This window comes from Panicum virgatum, chromosome 8K (assembly GCF_016808335.1).
Source record: "Panicum virgatum strain AP13 chromosome 8K, P.virgatum_v5, whole genome shotgun sequence".
Taxonomy (NCBI): Eukaryota; Viridiplantae; Streptophyta; class Magnoliopsida; order Poales; family Poaceae; genus Panicum; species Panicum virgatum.
Window position 1 is genome coordinate 46,914,907 of NC_053143.1, and position 20,617 is coordinate 46,935,523.

General features: G+C 47.5%; 1 protein-coding gene and 1 pseudogene across 1 annotated transcript; both read left to right on the forward strand.

The window, feature by feature from the left end:
* The first annotated feature begins 4,276 nt into the window (after nucleotides 1-4,276).
* Nucleotides 4,277-8,848, forward strand: LOC120644912 (G-type lectin S-receptor-like serine/threonine-protein kinase B120). The gene is made up of 7 exons (XM_039921655.1): nucleotides 4,277-5,623; nucleotides 6,160-6,258; nucleotides 6,358-6,539; nucleotides 6,616-6,826; nucleotides 6,926-7,163; nucleotides 7,263-7,413; nucleotides 7,499-8,848. The coding sequence occupies exons 1-7, from the start codon at nucleotides 4,354-4,356 to the stop codon at nucleotides 7,796-7,798; spliced, it is 2,451 nt and encodes an 816-aa protein (XP_039777589.1). The 5' UTR covers nucleotides 4,277-4,353; the 3' UTR covers nucleotides 7,799-8,848.
* Nucleotides 8,849-16,620: 7,772 nt separating this feature from the next.
* On the forward strand, nucleotides 16,621-20,388 carry LOC120646367 (annotated as a pseudogene).
* The last annotated feature ends 229 nt before the right edge of the window (nucleotides 20,389-20,617 follow it).

A 20,617-nucleotide genomic window follows, 5' to 3' on the forward strand; every position in this document is an offset into this window, starting at 1 on the left:
TCTTGTTTAGCTAGACGAGGTGGGACAAAACTGTGTGCTGTGAGCAACCTGCCAACTTGTATAGGCTGCTGCTGCTACGGTGGGCCGCGATGGGCCTCTACAGGTGAACCGTCGGCCTTTTTTTTTTCCTTTGTGACAGGCCAGCTCGGGCTGCTAGGACTGCAGGCCGCCGGCCAACGTAAGCAGACCAGCAACGTTCATTTTTTTTATTTTTTATTTGTTTATATTATCTTTCTTTTTAGCTGTAACTATAAAAATATTTTGATATTTACTTCTCATTTAACTAATTATGCCCACTTGTGACGATCTGCAGGACAATGATTTGAACCTTGTCTAATGCATATCATATTCTCTTCTCTTATAGTTGTATCATATTCTTTATGTCGTAACCTGTGAGCACTATGGTACAATTTGCTTGTAACTTTTGAAGGGATTAATGATTCGTAATTCCCGCTTTTGAGTACCGGTTCCCGACCGTTACCGATATGTCTCCGATCGAATTGTACCGTTTCCGATATCCCGCATAACCGATTCCGTTTTTCCGACCGAGCTTTCCCGTTTCCGCTTTCATTTCCGAATGAAATTATGAAAACGAAAATGGTTAGGGTATTTCCCCGACCGATCCCGACCGCTTTCATCCCTAGTCATCCAAAGATTGCCTATAACACCTTTTCCAAAAAAATTTGTGGAACCCACCTGTCAGCCATTTTTTAATGTCTCCTGATCCTTCCCAACCCCTTATCTCTAGGCACCCAGAAGTTGCCTCGCAGGCTCCCTGCGTTGGGCTTCCCACACCCAGCAAGCTGGTCACTATGGCTGTCAGCTGTGCGGCGTTGATGGCTATAGTGACCAGCTCATCGGGTATGGGAGCTGTGTTCGCTTCTTCCTCGCGGCGAGCACCGGCACCCTCTCCTGGCCTCCTCCCTGCCACTACTACAGAAATTTTTTGCCAGGCGGGTAAAATTGATTTTCCAAGGCAGGCAAGCACGTCTGCCTCGCACTCAAGGTCACAAAAAATCAACGATTTATTGAGACTGACAAGGTGCTCGCCACGGTTAATAAATAGAAAAAGAAGAAGAAGAAAAACCCGTGGACAGGCCCACCAAGCCCATCCACGGGCTGCTGCCGCCGGATCTAGCCTCGCCGGCCTCGGATCCGCTGCCCTCCACCAGATCTCGGCAAGAGGCGCCATGGAAGATGGGCCGCGCCCCATGCTGCTCGGCCCCGCCGCTGGAGGGGCCGCGCCGCCAGGCCGGTCCGCCCATTGTCGGAGGGGCTGCACCGCCCAGCCGGTCCGCCCACCGCTGGAGGGGCCGCGCCCTCCTACCACGCTAAACCGTCGCCGTCGAAGGGGCCACGTTGAGCCGCCCCCGCATGGTCCGCGCCCCATGTCACACCGCCTACTGTCGGAGTGAGAGGAGTGAGGGAGGGAGGCATGGGTGACAGAGTGATGGAGGGAGGACTGAGAGAGGAGGCGGTGACAGGTGAGAGGAGTGAGGAGGTTGAGGAGAAAATAGAGTAGCAACTCTAACTTGAGTATATATATGGAACCTTGTTAATGGACCTTCTGGGTCTCTTTGGGCCTCGATATTTCCGAGGCGGGCCATATAGGGTGCCCACCTCGGTTAATTGCAATGTTCAACAAGGCGCTATTCCGTGCTCGCCTAGGCGCGCTTATGCGCTAGGCGGCGGGGTACCGCCTCGCCTAGGGGGTAGGCGGACCCCTAGGCGAGCGAAGCACCTCCGCCGCTCTCCTTCCGCACCGGGCTGCCGCTCTCCTCCGCGCGGGGCTGCTGCTCACACCGGGGCCACTCCCCTCCGCGCGGCGCTGGCGAGGGAGGAGGCAGAGCAGAGAGCGCCGGCGGTGGTGGCGGAGGAGGAGGAGGCAGGGACGGGCGCCGGCGGAGGAGGAGAAAGCAGGGGACGGGCGGCGGCGGCGGAGGAGGAGGAAGCAGGGGCAGGCGCGGAGGAAGAGAAGGGGCGGCGGCGTTGGGAACGAGAGGAGGCCGGCGGCGTTGGATGCAGGGGCGTCGGGAAGTGGAACGAGAGGAGAGGAGGGGAGGAGATAAGGTGGCTGTTGGGCTGCTGGGCTATTGGGCTGCTTTGTTGGGCCTATTTTTCAACTCAGGGTTTAGTGGTCTTCTGTTTTTTTTCTTTTAGAGGTATATAATGTATATGATAAAGGTATACGTATGTATATGGTACCGCCTAGCAAACCGCCTTGAAACGCCTAGGCTCGCCTAGGCTCTAGGCGGTGGGTCACCGCCTAGAAACCGCCTAGCGCCTAGCCTAACATTGGTTAATTGATTAACCGAGGCGTTTGGTTTAGAAAAACCGCCACGGTTAATCTATATTAACTAAGACGATCATTTAAAGGTGCCTGCCTCAGTTAATTGATTTTAAGAGGCGGTTAAAAAAACCGCCTCGGTTAATAAAATATGACCATCTTGGTTAATCGATACCATTAATAAAGGCGGTTGAAAATTCTTTCCGCTTCGAAGTGGTTTTTCGATTGTCGCGGTTAATGATTTTTCGTAGTAGTGTGCGCTGCTAGCCGGTGCTGTACCCTCAACGGCTGCCGACGGTGGATAATGGATTCCAGCGCTGCTTGATGCCCTTGGCGGAGCTCACGAGGGGTAACCGCGCTCCGCGCCACCTACCCACGGCACCCGCCCTGGCAGACACGCCTCGTGCGAGCGGCCATGCTGGCCTCTGCCCGCCCCAGCGGCCAACCTTCTTTGCGCACTGCACGTGGCCGGTCGAGCTCGCCACCTCTCCTCCAAGCGCCTAGCAACCGCGCTCGGCCCCTCCGTCCGCCACTCCGCCTCACCTCGTCCACATCCAATATGGGGCCCGCTCCACTTCAGGCCGCGAGCTAACAACTCTCGTCAGACATAGCACACTCTCCTATAGAAAGCTTATCGACCCCGTTGAGGCTGCCCTGAGGAACCCAACATTATCATCTGTTACTATCCGGAGAGAAAAAAAACCCGCAAGTGGAGGATGGAGTGATAGCATGGATGGGGGCATGGGCCTACCTACCTCGGATTTTTAGAGCAAGTATAATAATAAATTGTAAGTAGGCTGAATGCTGAGACGCAGAAGAGGGGAGAGATGAGAGATGAGAAGCTGGTTCAGCTGGCTTCGACACAAGAATCAAAAAATTTTATAAGAGAGACAAGTAGAACATGTATTAATAGTCAAGTGCTAACTACTATAGTAGTGAGCTAAGAGATAAACTGCAAAAATCCTTACATCTAGCAGCTGGTTATATTATTAACTTTGCTTTTAGGGAAATAAGTGAACCTCGCACCATAGCGCTTTCAAAATGATTGAAAAGAGAAGGTACTACGAAAATAGGACCAAGTTGCACAAAGCAACTTTCTTGTGCACTTTGTCGACGCGCCATTGGCTCCTAGGACGACTAATGTGTCCTGGCTTCACTACGAAGAAATTAAGCAGATACTGTGTGTGTGGGGGGGGGGGGGGGGGGCAGGAGGAGTCATGCTGGGGTCCTCCTGCCACGAACAAACATCAGACTCGTTACTATTTACGCAGATAAATTAAAGAGACTTGCACAGTAGAGAGAGCCAAGTCATGGTGCTTGTGGGTCGTCCCCTCGAGCACCCCAATCGCTACAAAAGCTGCCCACACTACGATACTAGAGGTGGCATGATGCCGTTGATTTTCCCACTCACGAAGTCCAGTGTATTTATCTTTCGTTACCAAATCTTATGTTTCGTGAAAAAAATTGCCCCTCACGTTAACAACTTCATGCAAAATAAAACGGCACAAATCGTCGACTACATCCAGAAGTTGTTTCTTACGGACCCGGCCATCGTGTTTCACCGGGTAAATCTGCAATTATTAAATCCATGATAAAATTAATCAACCAAGTGCTAATTACAGTAGAAAAATAATGTGCACATATACATCTTTCTCTAAATAAATAGTAGCGTCTTACACGTTCGAGATCAGTAGTATATTTCTCTTGCACCTTTAGATGCTCGTACCTATAGTACGCACGGTACACGGTACACGGGACACGGTACGGAAAATTTGTGTGTATAGTCATTTTCTCTAGTTTCTCGGCAGGATGAGCTGATCCTCGCCCTCTCTTCCCAGCTTCCATGCACGAGACTTTCCTGTCCTATATTTCCCCACGTCTTTATTTTATGAGGTCAGTAGTATTCATATTTTGATTTGACGCCTTGATTTGACCATATTTTGATTTGACGTCAAAACAGAAAATCCCAAGTATGCCTCAATTTCCTACGGTCCAACTGCTCCATTGCTACTTGCTACTAATTTCTTCACCCTTGAGAGCCAAACAAACCAGAACTGAAGAGCGTGATGGGCAAGGCCAACCTCCATGTTTTCTTCCTCCTATTCTTGATCTTGAGTTCTTTCTGTGAGTCCAACGACCAACTAACACAGGCAAACTCACTCTCCCCCGGCGACATGCTCATCTCTGAGGGGCGAGTCTTTGCTCTTGGCTTTTTCTCCCCAACCAACTCCAACCAGAGCTTGTATCTTGGAATCTGGTACCACAGCATCCCCGAGCGCACCGTCGTGTGGGTCGCCAATCGCGACAGCCCAATCTCCAACCATTCATCCGTGAAGCTCACCATCAGCAACAGTTCAGAGATGGTGTTGTTCGACTCTGAAGGACGCGCTGTTTGGATGACGGCGAGCACCACCATCGCTGGAGGTGCTGAAGGAGCTCTCGCGGTTCTGCTCGACTCAGGTAACTTTGTGCTCCGCTTGCTCAATGGCACGGTCGTATGGCAAAGCATCGATCATCTCACCGACACTATACTTCCAAACACGAGGGTCTTGCTGAGCTACAAGGCACAGGTGGTTGGGCGCCTCGTTGCCTGGAAGGGCCCTGATGATCCATCTAGTGGGGACTTCTCCTTTAGCATCGATCCCAGCTCGAACCTTCAAATCTTCATCTGGAACGGGAGTTTGCCTTACAAGCGCCTCGATGTCGTCAACGAAGTTTCAGTATCCGGCGGCACATACCAGAGCAACACCACCTCTGTCATGTCTCAGTATCTCTACTACAGAGGGGATGAGTTGTACTACACCTACACAGTCTCTGATGGGTCACCCTACACACGCATCTTGCTTGACAACAGAGGCAACCTGAGCCTCCTCAGCTGGAACAACACCTCATTGTCGTGGACACTTGCTTCTAACACCCCTAGTTACTGTTTCCTCTACGCCTCTTGTGGCCCGTTCGGTTACTGCGATGTTGCAGCTGTCCCGACGACATGCCGGTGCCCTGATGGGTTCGAGCTCGTCGACAGTCTCGACTTATCGAGAGGATGTCAGAGAAAGGAAGCGCTAAGATGCGGAAAGAAGAGCAATTTCATGACCATGCCTAACATGAAGGTCCCTGACAAATTCTTGCACATTAGGAATACAAGCTTCGACCAGTGTGCAGACGAGTGCTCCAGAAACTGCTCGTGTATGGCATATGCCTACGCCAACTTGAGCAGTGCTGGGGGCACTATGGGCGACACATCGCGGTGTTTGGTTTGGACTGGGGATCTCATCGACATGGAGAAGGCCAGCTTCTTTCATGAGAACTTGTACATCCGGCTTGCCGAATCTCCTGGTATGCACGTTCCAGACTTCCAGTACACCTCATTTTTCTATTCCCGGAAGTAACATTTGTGCTCAATGTGAGTATGTGATCAACAGTGTTCCATGTCATCTGTCATCACTGCTCTAAGGCCTGTTTGTGAGATGCTAGTAGCATGGAGAATGCTCCAAAATGTTTTAGGATCGGATTTAGTTCAAATTTGTCAAATATGCCGAGGCCAATCTCCTCTTTCTCAACAAACTATGTATTTTAACTTTAAAGAAGAAGAAGTTTAAACTTGCCAGTGCCACTTTTGATTTTTTTTTCAGCAGCAGCCGCAAATTACACATATGCATGTAACCTGATTGAATGTAACCATTGATATCAAAAGCACAATTAGTAATATCCGCGGGGTAACTGTTTGAGTGGTAATTAGGTTCCTGAATGTTCACAGGCCCACCTTTTAGAGGTAAAGCATTCATTTATTATTGCCTGTGCACAGTAAACTCACACAATTGCAAGCAATGCTTTATGCAGTCAATTCTGACAGGATGCATTTCCCTGTACAGTTCAAAAGAAGAACAGTTTTCTGAAGATGTTACTCCCAATTATAGCATGTGTGCTGCTAGTCACATTCGGAACCCTTGTTTGGACATGTAAAAGTAGAGGTACTAAGAAAAGAACCCTCGCTCGTTGAAAAAAATGCTTGCATTACTGTGTAAGTGATGAATGAAAGAAATGGAATCCATTGATGTTTCTACCACTAGGCAATCGGCAAAAGAAGAAAGTCCAGAAGAGAACGATGCTAGACTACTTGAGTTCTATGGATGAAGCTGGGGGCAAGAATATAGAGTTCCCACTTATTAGCTTTGAAAAAATTGTCGCAGCAACGGATAATTTCTCCAACTGCAATATGCTAGGGCAAGGAGGTTTTGGCAAAGTATACAAGGTACTAGTAAAAAGTTTTACCTTCAAAATTACATTACTGTCCATAAAAATTCCGATCCTTAATGATGACATTGTAGGGAATGTTGGAAGGCACCAAGGAAGTAGCCGTCAAGAGACTTAGCAAGGGTTCTGGGCAAGGGACAGAGGAGTTCAGAAATGAAGTAGTCTTGATTGCAAAGTTGCAGCACAAGAACCTAGTTAAGCTTATCGGTTGTTGTATTCATGAAGATGAGAAGCTGCTAGTTTACGAGTACTTGCCCAACAAAAGCTTGGATTACTTCCTCTTTGGTACATCCTATTTCAAAATTTTCGTATTGTTAAGAAAATCAAACAAGAAAATGTGCACATACCCTTCTGATATGCCTTGTTTCATGTTATTCTTATTAGACGCAGCAAGAAAATCAGTGCTTCAGTGGCCGACAAGGTTCAAGGTTATCCAGGGGGTCGCTAGAGGAATTATGTATCTCCATCAGGACTCAAGATTAACTATAATTCATAGAGATCTGAAAGCAAGCAACATCTTGTTAGATAAGGAGATGAGCCCAAAGATCTCAGATTTTGGCATGGCTAGGATATTCTGTGGTGACCAGCTCCAAGCAAATACTAACCGAGTTGTAGGAACATAGTAAGTGACTCCTGCATTGCCAACTTTTCAGATACATTTGATTTCATTACAGTTACAAAAATTATGCAATCCTTTTGGTAAAATCATTTGCATGCACAGTGGTTACATGTCTCCTGAATATGCAATGGAAGGAGCCTTTTCAGTCAAGTCTGACACCTACAGCTTTGGTGTTCTAATGTTGGAGATTGTAAGTGGTCTAAAGATCAGCTCACCATATCTTATCAAGGATTTTCCTAACCTTATAGTATATGTAAGTACTGAGAATGCTCAAAATTCAGAACTACAACTATCCACAGGAAAAAAATGAGTTATTTTGAAATTGTGTCATGGTTTAGGCATGGAACTACTGGAAAGATGGAAAAATAGAAGATATGGTGGACTCGTCAATGGTGGAGGATTGCTCCCTCGATGAAGTTTCACGATGCATCCATATAGCACTCTTGTGTGTTCAAGACAGCCCGAACTACAGGCCACTCATGTCAGCGGTTGTGTTCATGCTGGAGAACAAAACGACCCCACTTCCAACACCGAAGCAACCTATATATTTTGTTAGGGACTACGAACCTAGAAAGGCTAGTGATAACATGGAATCATCTATAAATGACGCCAGTCTCACTACGCTACAGGGTCGTTAGATGTTCTGTTAGTTTTCTAGACGACTAGACCTCCATGGAGAGCACAAACCCCACCTGAATTATTCATTGCGAAACTGCATACTAAGTACTTTTTTAAAAAATATGGATGAATTCCGGCCTTGATCATTCACACGTGAATGACTACAAGCTACAAAGAGAAATGCAGCACGCAGGTTGCTAGAGACTATACTCAACATTCAGACAAACTGAAATAACTGGTCTGATACCGATACAAGCAAGGAAGACTATAATTCTATCATGCTTCTAAAGTTCCACCCCCTCTTGGTGTAAGGAACATGGCCCCATTAGGCCATTATTTATGATTTTGGTGATTGTGTGACAACATGATCATGGGACTTACAAGTTTGTCAAGTGAATGATCTTAAATCCTAAGGATCAAGTACAAAGCCCTAGCAAAATAAGAAATGAAGAAAGAACTCAAAGAATTATTGAATTGGATGAGTTCTGCAGAAAATGGGGCGCCAGTTAAACAGACGGTACAGGCGTTGGTGCATTGGTCTGAGTATTGGATGCAAAGGTGCAGCAGGAAAGACTTGACCGGCTAAACTGATAGGGTGAAAATCAAGAGCGTCAGTGCATTGCTGGTGCAAGACTGGATAGACACAAGAAATGGTTAAGTATTGGTTTAACCGACAGGTCGAAACAGAGTGTCGGTGCATTGACCTTGGTGCTGTCCAGAGAGCATGTCAAGGGCACACGAGCAAGTTCTTAGGGATCGAATGAACCGCCAGTGAAGAATCAAGCGTCGGTGCAAGGTGTCGGTGCAATGACGTCAGCAAAAGGTGATGTGTCAGTGCAGAGCAGTTATATGTGTTTGAGTAGTGTGACCGGTTGAACTGACACCCTCTCAGGCAGAGCGTCAGTTCAACCGTCACTACCGCTGCTTCTGCTAGCCGTTGGAGCAACGGCTCTATGTATAATGACGCCTTGAATCAATGAAGGGTTAGTACTATTATAGTCGGCAAGAGACATGATGGTGGATGTAACATAGGAGTAAGTTGTTAATAAGAACATGACGATTGCTTAGTGCGAACCATTGTTAATCTCAAATGATTAGTGCTTGACAAGGAGTTATACAGGTTGCCAGGTTGGTACAATGTCTACTTCAATACAGTCAACAACTTTGAGCTAAGCTAATACACCTCAGTTATATTCGAGTTCCAAAAAAAAAAACTAGTATACCCCAAAGGTAGAATAATGTGCCACGGATGATTGAATATTCTGCAGTTTTGGGGTAGGAGTTAACAGGTCTATCCTGGTCAATGAAATGAGTTTAGTACTAAACAAATTAAGTTAGGCTGGTCAAGCCTACAAATTAGTTGAACATGAAGCAGATGTTGCCAAAAATAATGAATGATGAATGAGCAGGATTCTGATGAGGATGCTGATCAAATAGCTCGGCTGGCCGATGTCGATTTGTAAGGACAACAAACAGTTGATTAACTCTTATATGCTTAATTAATGCCGTTTGAGTCCATCCTAAACAGTCAACCACGTCAATAATTATGCATTTCACTACTGGAGATGCGGCATAGGAAGAGGCGAAGAGCATCTATCTCGTGCGCCCAACTGTTCTGTTGTGTAAGCTTAAATAATGTGGCGACACATGGCAACAAATCCTGAGTCTCTTAACTACTCTTTCCGTTTTTATTACATTTCATATTAGGGTTGTCCTAAGTCAAATTTGACAAACTTTGACTAAATTTATAAAAAAATTAATAACATTACAATACTAAATTTATTCCATTGAATCCACTGTAAAAGATGCTGAAGTCAAGATGAACCTTCAAATCTCGTAATGTTGCTTGCTTGTGATGAGTTACAACACCAGCCCTCGTATTTATGAGTAGACCCAGGTTAAAGACTTTGACTCGAACCTATACTATACTGCTAAATACAATCCAAATATAAATATTCGACACATGCTCAATAGGGTTACTACTCTACTTGTAGTAATTTGCACACTGGGATTATAGAATATTTATTTTGTCCCTGCCACTTTTTTTAGAGTAATAGGGCCAAGCCCCCGTCTATTAACGACTGGGATAAAGAGTTTGTACATAGTTTTGCGACGTTGGCACCTAACCATCGACCAAAATAACCCGAGCAGGGTGGAAAGCGTTTTGAAACTATTAACAGCTCAAAGTAGCAACAACACCAGGAACAGAGCATGTAAGCGAAGAGGTGGGCATCAGGCTGCGACTGCAAGCAATTGCTCCATCTCCTTCAGCTGAGCACTCCAGGTCGTCAAGTTCAGCACCTCACCGTCTTCATTGCCAGAGTCGCTTTCAGGGCGATTCTTCTTCATGTGGCCCCCATGGACAGTCTTGCAGGTCTTCTTGACAGCTCCTTTAATTTGGAGATGAAGATCAGGAGATCCCCCCGAGCGTGAGGACACAGAATTTGCCAATTCTGCGCCATCTTCACAAGGTCCCTGCCACTTCGAGATACCCCTTCAAAGGTTCGTGATGTTAAGTCACATTATGAAGATGAACAACCAATCTTATGGAATCACGATTTCTTTATTTCTCTTCTGAAACAAATCATGATTTCTCATGTGCTGTCAAGGGCGGAGCGACAAGTTGCGTGCGACAAATTCGGCGAGTGTCACTGGAAGAAAACATGCGGACAGCTCGGTAATTTTGGCCCACGGGAAAGTGGAAGCCTGTTAGCCTAGGCAGTATGAAAATATATTGGCCCACTGGAGCAACATGCAAGGACCCTGTTGGGCCACTAACACCATTGAAGAACAGGTTGTTTGAACTGAGAAGCGAGTCTCACTTTTTCCCTTTTTTTACTTCTTTGTTCTTTTCTTTTGTTTTAATTTTCTTTTCTATTCATTTTGTTCTTATCTTATTCTTTTTTATTTCTATTCTTTCCCGGGTTTGTTATTTTTCTTTTCTATACATTTTGTTCATTTTGTATTTATTATTTCCCTTTTCCTTTTCCTTCATTTTTTATTTTATTTATGATAATTAAACTTTTATTTTCTTTGCAATGTGGACATATTTGTTCTCCGTATTGAATAACTTATATTAGTTTTTTTGCATAAAAATACTTATTTCTTTTTATAGACTAAATTGGTCAGGAGTAAGAATAATACATTTTAGATTCATACATGTTTGTTCTCTAGGTAGAACAATTTGTTTGTGTGCGGCACCATCTTGTTCACTTTGTAGATTAATTTGTTCGTGGCTTTAAATAAATTATTTGTTCACTTTATAGGCTAATTTATCCGCAATGTTAAATTATTTGTTCACTTTGTAGATATATTTGTTCATGATGCAGAGTCACATTTATTCATGATTTAAAAAATATTTTGGGTTATTCTATGTTTAAAATTAATCTTTTTTTCTTTATTTTGTTTAAATAAACTTGCTACTGTTTCTGTTCTTTCGAGCATTGCAATAAGAGATAGAATAAAATTCTTAGTCAGATGCATGTAACCGATTCTTTAATTGTATAAACATCATTTCCGTGATAATAGTCAATAAAAACTTAAAGAAGAGCTAATATCGGATCATAGCTAATATCATATCATTCGAGCAGTAAAATTCACGCTACCGTCCACCTAGCAGCCCACTCGCGTGTTGCTCATGATCCGCTAGCCATTCCCACTTTCCTCTTGTTGTGGTTAGGGATGAAAACGGTCGGGATCGATCGGAAAAATATCCTAATTATTTTTTGTTTTCATATTTTTATTCAGAAACGGAAACGGAAACAAAAAAACCCGGTCGGAAAAACGAAATCGGTTATGCGGGATATCAGAAATGGTGCAAATCGGTCGGAAGCATGTCCATAGTGGTCAGAAACCGATGCTTAAAAACGGGAATAACAAATCACATAACCACTTCAAATGTTATATTCGACACAATGGTTACAGCCATACATTATATACAGCCAAATAGCACCATAGTTTAAAGATAAGTAAAAAAATTAACACCACAATAAAGTTCACATGACAGGGCATTAGTTCTCACAGGTTACAACATTGCATAAACTTGAATAAAGAAAAGGAGAGAATTGCTGAGAAAAAAATAGGGTATAAAAGAAATGATAAATCTACCTTTCTTCATCATGCATTTCAGCTTGCCCTGCTCCTGGCCTCCAGGGCCTTGGGCGCAGCTTGCCTGTCCCCCTTGCCTGTCTCCGTTCGTGTCTCCGAACACGTGTAACCTACGATTCGTTCCCCACAACCTTGATTTCTGGTGCAAGATCACGATTAAGGCAGTGATGATTCCTATTTTGCAGTTTCCTCGTCACTCCATCCAGTTAAGGTCACCATGGTGGGATCTCGAGCTCGCTGACAACAAGTTCTGTGAAGACGATGGTGTATCCTTGAAGGTCCTCTTCTCGCAGCAAGAAATTTTCCTCCGGAAAAATTTAGTCGGACCGACGGTTTTGTTTTTCCTTGACTTGGCTTGTGAACGGAAAAATAGGATAGCCTAGCTCTATGAGGGAACGAATTAATGGGCTACACGTGTTTAGAGACACGAATGGGGACCACGCAAAGGGGACAGGCAAGCTCCAGCCCAGGGCCATACGGCCCGCCGCAGCTGAGCAGCACAGGCACACTGTGCAGCCCACCTGCTGAGCCGATTTTTTTATTTTTCATTTTCGTTTTTACAAAAATATATTTTCGTTTTCAAAATTTACAGAAATATACCCGGCCGCCTCGCTGCCGGGCGGCCGGTACCTGGTCGCCCCGCTGTGGGGCGGCAGGGGTCTTTCTGCAAAAAATTTCGCGAAAATATTTGCGCGCAGGTTTCTGGGGCCGGTCGCCTGACAACGGGGCGGCCGGCCCCAGGCCGCCCAGCAGAGAGGCGACCGGTCATGCTCTGTTAGTTGCTCCGCAAAAAACACCATTGCGTCAGTCAGTCGTGTCCAGTTGTCGCTGTCGTTGTTGTTCGCTCGACTTGGTCGCTAGTTCAGGAACAGGTCCTCTGAGCTCTCAAGATTATAAACCAAGTGATGCATATAAAGGGACTAACAATATACACTGTAGCTACGTTCAATCTACTCGTGGTGAGATATCTCTTCATGGGTGTTGTAGAAAGTGGGAAGGAAGTTATAAGAGAAAATTCTCTACAGGCCACCGAATGTTAGCGAATTTCTCTACGACCCATCGAAAATTTCCTTTTGCTCTACATATCACCGAGTCAATTTTTCACTTCCCTACGTACCATTGCCGTCAGCAGTACAAGCAACGGCAGTTAAGTTTAGTGTAAAAGACAATGTTGCCCTTCTTGGCCCCACGTGTCATCCCCTCCCTTCATATTTCCCATCTCCGTCAGCCTAGTAGCTCGGCGAGAGGGGGAGCTAGGCAACCAGCAGGCAGGCAGCTCGGCGAGCCACAGCGCCGCCGCCCCAGCTGTCTCCGTTGTGCAGCTCCGCAGCGCCCTCCCGCACGCCGCCGCCCTTGCCGTTTCTGTCGCGTGCCGCTCGTCCGCGCGCCTCTGTCCCGGCCGTCTCCGCAGTGTGGCTCCGCGACGCTTACCCGCGCGTCGCGCGTTGCGTGCCTCCGCGACGCCTAACCGCGTGCCGCCGCCGCGGCCGTCTTTGTCGCGCGCCCCGCTCGTACGAGGGCCACTGTCCCTGCCGTCTCGGTCGCCGCGGATTGGCTTGTGCAAGCGCCAGACGAATGGTTCCATGGACCATGGGTCGGTTGTCGCCTTGGATCGGTCCAGGCCTGCTGCTTACTCCATCCAATCTTTGACTGGTTCGACCGTGATAGCAGTTCGAGAGTTCATACGGCACAATTTGCGACGCCACACCCCTTCGCACGCCTCCTTGATGTCCGCCCGAGCACCGCCGACCTGGCCGTCGCGCGGCTCCACGGCGCTCGCCCGCGCGCCGCCGCTCCGGCCGTCTCCGTCGCACACCTCCGTCCTAGCCGTCTCTGTCGCACGCCGCTGCCCTGCCCATATCCGTCGCGCGCCTCCTTGACGCCGCTGCCCTGGCCATATCCGTGCCCGCGCGTCGCCGCTCTGGCCGTCTCCGTCGCGCACCTCCGTCATGGCCGTCTCCGTCGCGCGCCTCCTTGAAGCCCGCCCGCGCGCCGCCGCCCTGGCCGTCTTCGTCGTGCGGCTCCACGGCGCCCGCCCGCCCGCCGCTGCCCCGGGCGTCTTCGTCGCGCGGCTGCACGACGCCCGCCCGCGCGCCATCGGCCGGCCTCCTCCCGCCCGGTCTGGTGAGGCCGAGCTGGGCATGGGCAGCGCGAAGGGAGCGGCAAAGCAGCACGGCGGCGACCGCCGCATGGGCAGCCGCGAAGGGAGCGTCTTTTCCTTGTTTCTACGTAGGGGTAGGATGGACATAAATGAAAATATTGTATCTGTTCACCGCTTTAGAACTTAACGGAAGCCAGCAGAGGTAACGGCAATGGTATGTAGAGAAGCAAAAAAAATTGACTCGGTGATATGTAGAGCAAAAGGAAATTTCGATGGGTCGTAGAGAAATTCGCTAACATTCGGTGGCCTGTAGAGAATTTGCATGGCATGCCGGCTTGCTAAATATTCTAATATGATTTTCATGTCTACATCAATGAATAAATTTGCTTGTTTGTATATGTTCGGATCGATTTGTTCCCTTGTTTGGAGCCGCTCAGTGAGACTTAGCTTTGATCAATAGTGTGCTATAAGATTTGGCGCCAACCTTCTACAAAAGGTTAATTAAATACAAGTCATTACAATTTTGACCGTTCTGAGATATGCCATTATAATTCAAACAATAAGATGCAGGCCATTACAATTTCACAACAATTTCAGATAATGTCATTATGTATGATTCTTTGACCAAAATGCCCCTATCTTCAATGCGCGCGAGGTGTTCTTGGATGTTGGGATTAGTCCCACATTGGTTGTGGGGGGAGAGTTGAACCAACATAAAAGTGGGGGGAGTCTCTCACCTCTTGGGCTAGTTTTTGGGGTGTAGCAGGATTTCCCCCGGGTGTGGGTCCGGTTGGGCCAACTCTCCTGGTTTTGGGCTGACAATTGGTATCAGAGCTGGGTCCGCAATCTCTTGTGTCCGTGCACACTTGGGTGGTGTAAGCCCGAAACCCAGTGAACCGTGGGTGTGAGGCCCGTGTGTGCTCGTGTGTCGAGCCGGTCAGTGGTGGACCCGCGGGTGTAAAGCCCATATGTGCTCGTGTGTCGAGCCGGTCACTGGTAGACTGTGGTGCGGACCCGGTCAGTGCTAAGGGGCACCAATGTGTGACGGGGGAGATTGTTGGGATTAGTCCCATATTAGTTGTGGGGGGAGAGTTGAACCAATATGGGGGGAGTCTCTCACCTCTTGAGCTAGCTTTTGGGGTGTAGCAGGATTTCCCCTGGATGTGGGTCTGGTTGGGCCAACTCTTATGATTTTGGGCCGACAATTGGTATCAGAGCTGGGTCCGCAATCTCCTGTGCCCGTGCACACTTGAGTGGTGTAGGCCCGAAGCCCAGTGAACCGTGGGTGTGAGGCCCGTGTGTGCTCGTGTGTCGAGCCGGTCAGTGGTGGACCGCGGGTGTGAGGCTCATATGTGCTCGTGTGTGGAGCCGGTCACTGGTGGACTGTGGTGTGGGCCTGGTCAGTGCTAAGGGGCACCAATGTGTGACGGGGGAGATTGTTGGGATTAGTCCCACATTGGTTGTGGGGGGAGAGTTGAACCAACATAAAAGTGAGGGGAGTCTCTCACCTCTTGAGCTAGCTTTTGGGGTGTAGCAGGATTTCCCCTGGATGTGGGTCTGGTTGGGCCAACTCTTCTGAATTTGGGCCGACATTGGAGCCCGCGAAGCGCGCCGACCCGGCGGCGCCCACGGCGAGATCGCGCTCTACGGCGAGATCGAGCGGCGCCTCTGCAAGTGCGGCATCGCGGAGCCCGCGCGGGATCTCGAGACGCTCAAGCAGATCCACCACCACGGCGCACCCGCGCCGCCGCAGGCTGCGCGCGCCTCAGCGCCGCCCATCGTCGTCATGCACCCGTCCTACCGCTCGCCGCCGCCTGCTCCGACGCGGCTGACGCCCGCGCGGCGGCTCCACGTCGACGTCGCCCTCGCGCAGCCCGGCGTCCCCGGCTCGCCGAGGCCCGCAGTCTCTGCAGCGGCGCGTCTCGCCGGTGCAGTCCCCGAAGCAGCAGCAGCAGCCAGGTTTCAGGAAGCCGAGCGCTTTCGACTCCGCCGGCGCGCGTTCCCGCGTTGCGCGCCGCGCGGCGCTGTGCGCCGCGGCGCTATCCCCTGACGACGAGGCCTCCACCACCTTGTCCGACAGCGGCGGCAGCACCTCCTTCAGCGCCTCTTCCCGCTAGGACTTCGAGCCGGTAAGCTTCCCTGGCCTGCATCACATTTCCTAGCCCTCCGCAAACAAATTTGTTCTTCGCACCGTGTCTTAAAACATTTTCCGCGACGCTGCAGCAGCCGGACACCAGGACGGACCGCGGCCTGCTGAGCGGTGCGGGAAGCTGCTGAGGAGGACCCATCCGTCAGCAAGAGACCGCTAACCGCGACGGTTAAAAACGCGTACGGCGTCGTCGCGTTCCCTCCCCCACTTCATCCCTTGTCCGCTTCCCTCCTCGCCATCCTCCTCTCCTTTCGGCCGCGGCATCGCCTCGACTCGACCCTCGCGTCGCCTTGCCGCATCCTCTCCCCGTCTCGCTGAACCCGAACCTCTCGGTCCTCGCCGGCGCCACCGCAGCGGTCGATCCGACTCGGCGGCAGCTCGGGGGGCCCGCCGCCGCCGCATATATCCTTCGAGGGCCGCCTGGGCGGAGTCGTTGTCGTCGTCGTCGTGTTTGGCGGCGGGAATTGGATGCGTTGCTGAGCGGGCGTGGGGACTTGGCTGAGTTGAATACGGCTGCGGCGGGAGGACGTGATGCCGGGGGTGGCGTCCGCATCGGGATCGGGGATCTGGTCGCGGCTGCGGGACGAGATCACGTTCGATCGCCTCCAGAAGGTACCGTCGCGTGCTCGCTACTTCCGTCGCGGGCTGGATTCGATCTGGGTGATGGGAATTGGGGGTTGCTCTCTGTCTGCTTTGAGGGTTGCTCTCTCCTCTGCCTGTGTGTCGCCAAAAGCTGCATGGAGCTGGTGTTTGGGGACTCGCAGATTGGTGGGTTTGGGATTTTATTTCTGATGAACTATAGGATTCATATGCGCTGATAAATTCTATCAGGCCGCTTCTGATAAGCATACCTGCTAATTTTGACTTTTTTCAGCAGCCCATTTGTACTGTCTTTGCATTAATGATGTAGTGCATTGCTATAAGTCTATAAGAGATGGTGAGGTTGTGACAGTATAGCTACACTTTTGGGTTTCATACCTGAACGTCTGGGAACGATTCTAGGCTGGGATTCTCGTTCTGCTCTGTGCTGTTTTGATTTTGTAGCAGTGTTCGTTTCAAACAACAGAGGGCACTTCAATGAGATTAAACGAGTGCTGGTTTAAAGTCCGTCCAGATTTTTTTTTTAAAAAAATCCTACTGATAGTTAGGAAAGCAAGCTGTAGTCTCAAAGAGGAACAGATAAACCAAAAACTTCCACCAAGTTGCTTTGAAACTAAATCCTCAGGTTGCGGTGAGTCTATGTCCATTTCAACGAAATTATCTGCTGTTTAAATCCTACCATTTCCTATTATTTCCTTCCTTCTGTAGCAGGTATAACTGCAAGCCCAATCCGATTGGATAGAACTTGTGTTTACGGTCAAGCCAAATAGTTAAACTTGCTTTCTTTTGTTCCATTTTGGCATTGTCACATGTTGTGTAGCCTTCTTCCAGGTTTGGGAAATGTTATTTATGACGAACCTGCATTTGACTTACAACTACCTTGCTGCATCGTCACATTGATCTGAGTTTGTTATGTAATGTCACGTTACTTTTGATTGCGATTGTGATTGGTCGTTATTCTCCAAGTTAGCTGCTTGTCAAGCTGTTTCTGTCGTTGATCACATTCTACCTTATATTTTCCTTCAGTAACTTTAAAATCTGAATTGAAAGAAAAAAAACAAAGTGCCTATTTATATTGGCAATAAAGCTATGAAGACCTTCGTGTTCGCTTTACTGTCAAAATGGGAAACTGATTACTTTAGGATGTTAATTGATTTTTTTCAGTTCTGGAATGACTTGCCTCCTCAAGCACGGCAGGAGCTCCTCAAATTGGATAAGCAAACTCTCATTGAACAGGCACGCAAGAATTTCTACTGCTCAAGGTGCAATGGGCTGCTTTTGGAAAGTTTCACACAGATAGTTATCTATGGGAAGTCACTGCCGCAAGAAGGTTTGGATGTTGGTCAACCGAGGACAACTACTGAGTCAATGATTACGCAAGGGGAACAAGAAGGGGCTCAGGACCCGTCAGTTCATCACTTCATCCTTGGGGAGGTCTTTCAACCACAAAGGATGGCGTCCTTACACTTCTTGACTGCTTTATAAAAGCCAAATCATTGCGGGTGCTTCAGAATGTAAGTATTATGAACAATATTACATAGCTTGTGCTTCTTATTTTCTGTTTGTGCTCTTATTGGTTACTATATGATTGGTAATTTTTTTTCTATTTTTTGAACATTGGTGCTTTGTGATACTTTAAGTGGATTAATTAATAAATCATGATAATGTTGTTTACTCAAATTTTAGTTGTAGGTCAGAACTGGTTCATTTCACCCTCTAATAGCCTAATGTATTCCACATTTGAATTTAATCAGGTATTTGACAATGCCCGAGCAAGAGAAAGGGAACGGGAAATGCTTTACCCTGATGCCTGTGGTGCAGGTGGCAGAGGATGGATTAGCCAAGGGATGGCTAATTATAGGGGGCATGGAACAAGAGAAATGTGTGCTCTGCACACTGCCCACCTTTCATGTGATACGCTGGTGGATTTCTGGTCTGCGCTAGGGGAAGATACCAGATCATCTCTTCTGCAGATGAAGGAGGAAGATTTCATTGAAAAACTTATGTACAGGTAAGCATAGGTATTCTTCGGATTCTGAAGAAAAAAATGACTGTCCATTTAATGAAAACAAGAAACATTACTGGTACTTGTAAGCTGCTAAGAATCACAATGGAGACTGATGGAAAATTGAAATGTGAGTGCTTGGAGAATCTCTACTAAAAATGATTAATACTATCCATTATTACATGAACGGTAAGAACCTGATGATTTTATGATAATGCTGGGTTCTATCTTGTTCCATTGAGCGTTTGAACTTCCCACTAGTCTGCTCTGCTGAAATTTCTCTAGCAACAGCATATATATCAATCTAAGTCTTGTTTAACAGTCTGGAGGAAATTCGTGAACAGATTTGATAACAAGAGATTTTGCCGAGAGTGCCGAAGGAATGTTATTCGTGAATTCAAGGAGCTGAAGCGCATGTGGAGGGAACCTCGCTGCACCAGTTGGTTCTGTGTCGCAGATGCTGCTTTCCAGTGTGAGGTCATGGGGCCTTCCTAAAATCTACTTCACCAACATAATTTCCATTTGATCACTTGGTGCCTCATGAACATCCTATGTGACTAAAATCTAGCTTCTCTGTTTTTCAGGTGTTTGAGGATGCTGTCATAGTTGATTGGCGCCAATGCTTATCTGAACCAGATGGATCTTATCACCATTTTGAATGGGCTATTGGGACAGATGAAGGAGAATCCGACATTTTTGGATTTGAAGATGTTGGATTGAATGCACGAGTCCAGAGAAATGGAATTAATCTTGATCAGTTTGAGGACTACTTCATAACTCTGCGAGCTTGTAGGTTTGATGGCCAGTACACAGAGTTGTGCGTAAAAGCACATGCACTGAAGGGTCAATCATGTGTCCACCACAGGCTTGTGGTAGGTGATGGCTTCGTGACAATGACAAAGGGCGAAAGTATTAGAAATTTCTTTGAGCACGCTGAAGAGGCTGAGGAAGAGGATGTATGTCACTTGCCATTTATGGTGGTTTATATCTTTAACTGAGATAGACATAAATAGGGATTCGTTATTGGTGTTAAAAGATATTATTCAGATCGATGAAAAAAAATGGGCAGGAAGATGATGCCATGGACAGGGATGGAAATGATTTTGACAGTGATGGCTCCCATCCACAGAAGCATGCCAAGAGCCCTGAACTGGCAAGAGAGTTTCTTTTGGATGCTGCAGCTGTGATATTCAAAGAACAGGTATTGAGTTATTGACCAGAAAACTCATTATAATAATCTAAAGTCCTCTTCGTTCAAAAAAAAATAATCTAAAGTCCTTACTTGATGTAAGGATTTCAACTAAAAGGAAAGGATTTTTTTTATTCCTGAACCCCAGTACACAATTAAGACAGCTTAGCTGTATATTCAAGCTCGCATGCTCTAGTTGGACCAGTTATTATCTTATGGATGTGACTGCTAAGAAAGTAGTATAGCTTATAAGTTTGAGATTTTTTACGGTGCTTGAGAGGAACCCAGTTCCGGGCCTATATGTTTTTGGTTCCGGTCCATAAGTTTAGTGAGACAACCAGAGGAACCATTTGTTCCGGGTCCATGAAATCTAAGTTCCGGTCTCATGTGAACTCCAAGAAAGTTCTTGGAGCCTTTCTTGGGCTTGCCAGAGTTCATAGCCTCTCCCCGTTCATGCCCTCGGTGGGTTTTTCTCCTTTTCTCTTCACCGCTACCCTACAGCAAGCATTAGAGGAAAAGAAGTAAAAAGTCAAAAGCATGTTGCTGCTCATAAAATTTGGATGTCTCACAAACTAGCTAACAAAGCTACCTGAAGAACAAGGACAACAGAAAGAAAGGTTTGCTTATTACTTAGGAAAAAAATCTATATAACCACTTGAAGTTTGATGCGTGGAATACTTAATCCCCT

Coding starts and splice junctions, on each gene's coding strand:
- LOC120644912 (XM_039921655.1), top strand. CDS start 4,354: ATGGGCAAGGCCAACCTCCATGTTTTCTTCCTCCTATTCTTGATCTTG. Junction 6,259..6,357: donor TTGGACATGTAAAAGTAGAG/GTACTAAGAAAA, acceptor TTCTACCACTAG/GCAATCGGCAAAAGAAGAAA. Junction 7,164..7,262: donor AACCGAGTTGTAGGAACATA/GTAAGTGACTCC, acceptor TTGCATGCACAG/TGGTTACATGTCTCCTGAAT.